The following is a 6,852-nucleotide window of genomic DNA, read 5'->3' as shown; positions in this document are numbered from 1 at the left end:
AATTTGTCGTCAGGTTCTCGCGTCCTCCACATGACTTCAAATTTGATCATTTCACGTCGCTGTCAAGACGAGAACAGCAAAGAAATGAATCAAAATGTCGAGCTCATGTGCAGGGCGAGCAGAGCTATTGTTTTTGCTAATTAAACCTAGTGTTTTGTGGCGGTCTCGTAACCGTCGTCGTCGTCCTTGCTTAAATAGGGAGCTTACGAAACGACGACGCCGACGGCAACGACGACGCTACAAAACAATAGGTTTAGTGAGCAAAAGCAATGGCTCTGCACGCTCTGCACGTGCGTTTTCATTTTGGTACATTTCTTTGCCGTCATCTCCTAAATGACGACGTAAAATGACCAAATTTAAGGTTCTGTGGAGGACGTTAGCACATAACGATGAATTTTCAGTTCTCTCTCTACATTTCCAACCCACTCATACCAGTTTAATTCCTCGACAGTTACTACACATTTTTAACGCGAAACGACATGAAATAGTTTCGTAGTGATATGAATAACGCGAACTCGTATTTTTAAATGAAGTCCTCGTAGCCGTCGTCGTCCTCGTTTCCTAAGCTCCCTAATAAGGTTCCTATTTTCGAAATCACTGCCGCTGGTTGTCAACAGTTTTTGCGTTCTATCCGTTACGGATGTACCCTGAACTGTCTTGAACCACTAGTGATTTTTTGAAAAAATTACCGTGGTTGCTTGTCATTTAATTGAATTCTGATTGGTTGGTCATCTGGAATTTGTTTTCATTAATAGACAGTCCTCAAATCCCATAATGCACTTCCCGTACTTCGCTTCAGTCTACCTTATCACCACTTGATTTCAACCACATTTGCTATACTATTGAATCCAAACCCTTTAAGTTGAATATTATATTTTGTTAAATAGTGTTTACATTGGATATTCGTATAAACATAACAACTTTCTTTAATTTTCCAGACATGTTTCGACGGTACATCCGTCATCTTCAGTGTTACATATTTTGAAATCGCCGTTGAATTTAAAGCGCGCGCGATCTTACAAACTTCGTTACATTGCGTTGTCAATATTGCGTATTAAATCAAAACAGAACAAAACAAAAATTTAAATGAGTGACGCTTAGTTCCTTACAGGGAGAGAGTCAGGTTAATGTGTTTCACCTGCTGGTTGAGATCGGGCTTCTCCCATTTTATATACATGGATTCCTTAAGCTTCACCTGGTACTTAGTGGCTGCAAAGTCCAGGATCTCGAAGCAATCCTGTGTGCAGGATGCCTTTATGTTTATACGAATATCTATATTGTTGCTGCTATCTAGACCTGTTTACATTGGCTGATGACAATTTTTATTTTCATTATTTTAGGTACCCCCACCCCCAACAAGTTTTTGAGAACGCTCTCTTGACAGTAATTAATTGACAGTAATGAAGAAACTGATTAACTAGCGGCCCTCGTACATGAAATTTCTTAACCAACGCATTATCATTTCGCAAAGTTCAGCGAGTATCGACATGGAAGAATACGTGGAAGCAGTTGCATTCGAAATCGAAGATTTGAACACTTCCGCATCCAATTCCAATATGGCGGACCTTTCACAGCCATTGCCATCAGATCCATCAAAACACTGCCAGGAACTTATCTATCGTCTGGATGCTCTGAGAAGAAAAGAGAGTTTCTTCGATGTAACAGTGTCAGTAAAAAACAAAGAGTTTAAAGCTCACAAACTCATGTTGGCAGCAGCAAGCCCGTTTTTTCTTTCACTTCTGGTCAGTGACATGAGAGAGGGAAAGGAACAGTTCATCAGGATAGAACTTGAAGAAGCAACGGAGTCAGTCATGGAAGAAGTTCTTAAATACGTTTACACTGGTAATGTTACAGTCACCAAGGAGAACGCCCACGACTTAGTGGCAGCAGCAGACTATCTTCTTTTACCAGGTTTGAAAACTTTGGCTTGTGGTTTTCTGGAGGAAAACATTACAACTGAAAACTGCATTTTCAATTATTACTTTGCCGACAAATATCAGTGTTTGGAATTAATGGGGGAGTCCTGCGAGTTTATTAACTCCAATTTCAGTTCAGTCATGAAAACAGATGACTTCCTGAAGCTCAATATTGAACAAGTCATGAAATGGGTTTCTAGTGATGATGTCACCGTCACCTCCGAGGAAGAAATTTTTAAGGGAATAGTTAAGTGGGTGACTCACAAGAAGAGTGAACGAGAAAGCAACTTTGCTGAATTGTTGAGTCAAGTCCGCCTGAAATCCATGTCCCACGACTTTCTTTTCAACGAATTAGTCAATGAAAAACTGGTAGCAACAAGTAATGTGAGTTTGAATTTTGTGTTGAGATCCATGAAGTGCACTTTAGATCCCTTCAGTGAGAATGCTGCCAAGCCACCAAGGAAGTGCTTGGGGAGGTACACAGATGTGATTTTTGTTTGTGGTGGCAGGACAGCCTTATGCTATCTACCGCAGAAAGACATTTGGTATCAGTTGCCAGACATGTTACTTGAACATCAAGACCATGCAGTTGTTCAATACAGAGACAAAATTTGTATTTTCGGGGGACAGCGTGTTGGATCAGGAGAATCTCGAGTAATAGAATACTTTCTTTCTTCCACCAATTGCTGGGGGACAGTTGAAGGAAGACATGAAAGGGATGTTTGTTCTTGTTTGTCAGTTTTAGACGGTTGCATCTATGGATTATTTGATTTCAAAATTATTCTCTATAAGCTTGATGAGAGCTCATGTGAGGCTGTGGCTGATCCACCAACTAGTCGCTGTGCATCTTGTTTAGTCACTGATAAAAGACACCTTTACCTAGTAGGAGGAATAGAGTCTTGCTCGTACAAAGTATCTAAAAGAGTGGAAAGGTTTAATCCTATTTTGGCCACATGGGAGGAGGTTGCATCTATGAATGGGGCAAGATATGATGCTTTTGGAGCAGCCATGAATGGCAAGATCTACATAGCAGGTGGCGTGAATGACAGTGAGAGACACCTTACAGTACTGAAGTGTTGTGAGGTATACGACCCATCAACTAATGAATGGCAAGTCATGAGTAGCCTCAAGGTGTGTCGTCAAGCTGCAAACATGGTATGTTTTCAGGAAGCCCTTTATGTGGTCGGTGGCTTCAAAGACGCAAAATCGTCTTCAAGAGAATTGTCAGTGGAAGTGTTTCAGTTAGGAGCATGTGAATGGAAAAGTAAGTCCACTATACCCACTAACTTTAAAAATGAAAATCCTGGGGATCAGAAGAAAGAGATTCATCATAAGGCATGTCTTGCAGTGATCCACAAGAGCCTGTTAGAAAAGCTGTGTAAGCTTTGACATTTTGACATTTTTCTTATGACTGCCTTTTGTGGCATTTCTTCAAACAGTGCCACCTGGAGACATTTCTCCCTTAAATTCATTATTGTTGTGACTGCCTGATGGTGGCATTCCTTCTTGGTACCATGTGGAGAAATCTTTTCTGATAATTAAGGGTTTGGCCTTCATCCACTTTTAATGCAAGTGACCTCCTTTTAAGGTGGCTTACTACTTTTGAAATCTGTGAAATAAAATTAACAGCATATCTGTTTTAAAGTGTTAGTCACTGGAATTGATGTTAAATCTAATTTTACCTGGCAATTAAATGCAAATCAGGGGAAAATGCTAAATATAGTGACTGAGCTACTGGAGGGAGACTGAAAACTAGACATTTCAAAAGCATTTTTCTCAAAAACTAGCCATAATTATGTCCCCACCTTAAAATTTCAGGATTTCCTAAGCGCGAACAAATAATCATGCATAGACAGAGAGGTTTTTCGCAAATGGCACAAACTTCAATTTTCGGTCATTTTCATAATAACTGAAAAAATTGTCTGATTGATCTTTTTAAAAAAACGTTGCTGGTTTTGTTGTCATATTGTTTACTAACTGAAATGCCCAAAATTTTAACCCTGGTAATGTCTTGGTTTTTATGCATTGAATGTGTTTTATAACATATAGATGGTGTAACTATTTCCGGGACTTTAATCTGAAAATGGTATGATCACAAGGTTCCTCCCTGGGTCTAGACCCACCCATTTCAGGGGCTTAAATACAGGTTAGTCTCCCCTATTTGCCAATTTTCCACCCCTCTGCTGACTTGGTAAATCTCCAAAAATTAACGTTGACAGTTTTGTACTATTTGTTGGAATTTGTTGTGTCAAACAATAATTATTTTGACAGAAATTGGATGCACATGCTATCCTTTTGCCACTTAATCACTGATGCAAATGTCAAGAAAACCAATGAAAATGAGTTATTTTTGGATGCGAGATAGATGGTAACTTTCCAGTTGTTCATCTTAAACGACAAATGCAATTTGTGATAATTGTAAATTTGCATAAGTTGTTATTTTGCCGGCTGGTATCAGAGGCCTGATGAGCCGTGTTATGTACGCAGTGATTTAGGTTTGTAGTTTGCGGGTGTTGGTAGGCTAAGTCATTCTAAGGTCACCCTTTATCGCGTGCTCAAGTTTAGTTTCGTGTATCGTTATTTCGCATTGTTGTATGCCTTCGCAAGGCTATATATGATAGCGTTCTTTTTCATTGTAAATAGTGTTTTTCTATAAGAATACATAGGACCCCAAGGGTCGCACCACTGCCTTTGTCGGGGGTACACGTTCCCCGGTTTTTTCCACCCGCTGGTTTTTGGGGGTTTTCATATCCGGCTCTGATGCATTGCGCTTCTCTTTATATGTATTTGACATATAAATGTTTTTTGTACCCATTCCAATGCTAAATAAATGGCACAGTGGCTTGGCTGGGCAACGCATCCAAATGTTATTGTTGTGTTAGTCAGGTTGAGTAGTGGAGGCAAAATGGAAGGTGATTTTAGACTGCTCAAATACTCTTTAACATCGTTACGATCAAATCTTAACTACTTTGCGGCCAAACTCCCACCTTTAACGGGTTGAAGATTACAATTAAACCCTAACTTCAACCCTTAATCGAACCGGGTAAAAAGAAATGCAGTCCAGTTTTCGTCTCTTTTCTGAGGCGATGTCCTTATTGTAGGGTAGTAAAAAATTCAATGGGGCTCAACGTGACATGAACTCAATTTTAACGCAACCGTCAAAATTAATAGGCTACTTTCGAATTGTGCAGCAACAAAAGAACAGAGTCGAGGTTCAGGGGAATAACTTTCATTTTCCTTTGTATTAAACAATACAGAATGCTAATTATTCCCCTGAACCTCGACTCTGTTCTTTCGTTGCTGTACAATTCGAAACTAGCCTATTGCACGCATACAAAATACCCAGACCGTGATTGGATAATTCGAACAAAGACCTTTACAATAGCATTCTTTTCAACTGACGTCACGATTTAACGCCCAAAGCATTATGGGATTAATATGCGGACAAAAAAGGACATTTTGGCGATGTTTATCGGCATTTCAATGCCATAATGCGTTGTAATAACGCGTTATGATATATTTTTATCACTTGTGGAAAATGCTATTGGTTGCAAATATCCAAATCTAAACAGAGAGAAGTGATCTTTGCAATTATCTGGACAATTTAAGCAGTTGTCTCTTGTAGATCTGCTTTCCCATTTGCGTTATTTTTAATCAATCTCTAAGGGCTGGAAAAGCGCCAGAGTTATCCCACTTTTCAAACAAGGGAAACAATGATTTGTACAATTACCGCCCCATTTCCGTTATCTCGGTGGTAGCCAAGGTATTTGAGAGAATAGTTTACAACCAGTTATTTACATATTTGGCTAAAAACGATTTTATATTTAAAATATCAATCGGGTTTTTCGCACAATTTACTCGACTGTCACAGCATGCTCTACTTGAGGCTACGGACTCTTGGGCGTATAACGTTTGACCGAGGAAAAGTCGACTTCCTGGACATAAGGAAGCTTAAGGCCTTTGATACGGTCGATCACGAAATCCTTTTATCTAAATTAAGCAATTATGGAAAATGAGACAACACGCACTCTTGGTTTGTCATACGTGGACAACCGCATGCAGAGATGCTCGTTTAATGGCTCGTTCTGTATGAGCTGCTCATTAAGCTGTGGTGTTCCTCAAGGCACTATCTTAAGGCTGTTGTTATTTTTACTGTATATTAAGGGATTTACCAAATTGCCTTTCAAATTGTTAATCAAGGATGTATGCCGATGATACTCGCCTCACCTACGCTTGTTTCAGCCCTCACAATATCCAATCTTACCAACAGAAACGTTTTCTCGTGATCTTGCCTAAGCGGCGATGTAATAAATGTTAGCAGTTGGCTGATAGCTAATAAACTCAAGCTTCATGACAAACTGAATTTATGCTTATTGGGTCAAAACAGAGACTGTGTACTTCAACAGGAGTTCTTATCGATGATAAGCTTACTTGGCGAAGCCTTATTGATAGGTTAACCAAGAAAATTGCTTCTGGTATTAGGGCCGTAAAACGAATCAGGCATCTTGTTCCCTATGGAACCTTATATTCTATTTACCAGGCCCTGCACATGTAGTACAACCGATTTCAACTACTGCAATATTGTTTGGGGAAACTGTGGGGTAACTTTGCAGGACAAATTGCAAAAACTGCAAAACAGAGCAGCCCGTGTTTTGACCTAGTAGTACTCTGACTATGACTCTGATGTCAAAAATCTATTTGAACTCCTCAAAGGCAAATTGAAAGAGCAACAATGGTATATTAAGTCAATACAGGGAGTAGCGCCTGAGTATCTTCGCTCGAAATTTGTCCATCGTGAATCTGGTTATTGTTTGAGAGACTCTGTGAATAAGGTAAATTTTCCGCAACCGCGCACAAACTACTACAAAAAACAGCTTTAGCTATAGTGGCGCAGTTTTGAGGAATAGTTTTCCTTTAGAACTAAGGAAAACAGAGT

General features: G+C 39.5%; 1 protein-coding gene across 1 annotated transcript in view; it reads left to right on the top strand.

Moving 5' to 3' along the window:
• LOC138026152 (kelch-like protein 3) overlaps positions 1–4,778 on the top strand; it is a 10,466-nt gene extending 5,688 nt beyond the window's left edge. Inside the window, exon 2 of the mRNA XM_068873365.1 lies at positions 1,341–4,778. Coding sequence (XP_068729466.1) covers positions 1,434–3,305 — 1,872 coding nt within the window. The 5' untranslated portion in view covers positions 1,341–1,433 and the 3' untranslated portion in view covers positions 3,306–4,778. The remainder of the gene's footprint in view (positions 1–1,340) is intronic.
• The last annotated feature ends 2,074 nt before the right edge of the window (positions 4,779–6,852 follow it).

This window comes from Montipora capricornis, chromosome 12, assembly GCF_036669925.1.
Source record: "Montipora capricornis isolate CH-2021 chromosome 12, ASM3666992v2, whole genome shotgun sequence".
Taxonomy (NCBI): domain Eukaryota; kingdom Metazoa; phylum Cnidaria; class Anthozoa; order Scleractinia; family Acroporidae; genus Montipora; species Montipora capricornis.
The sequence above is the reverse complement of the archived record's forward strand: the minus strand, read 5'-3'. Positions and strand labels throughout refer to the sequence as shown.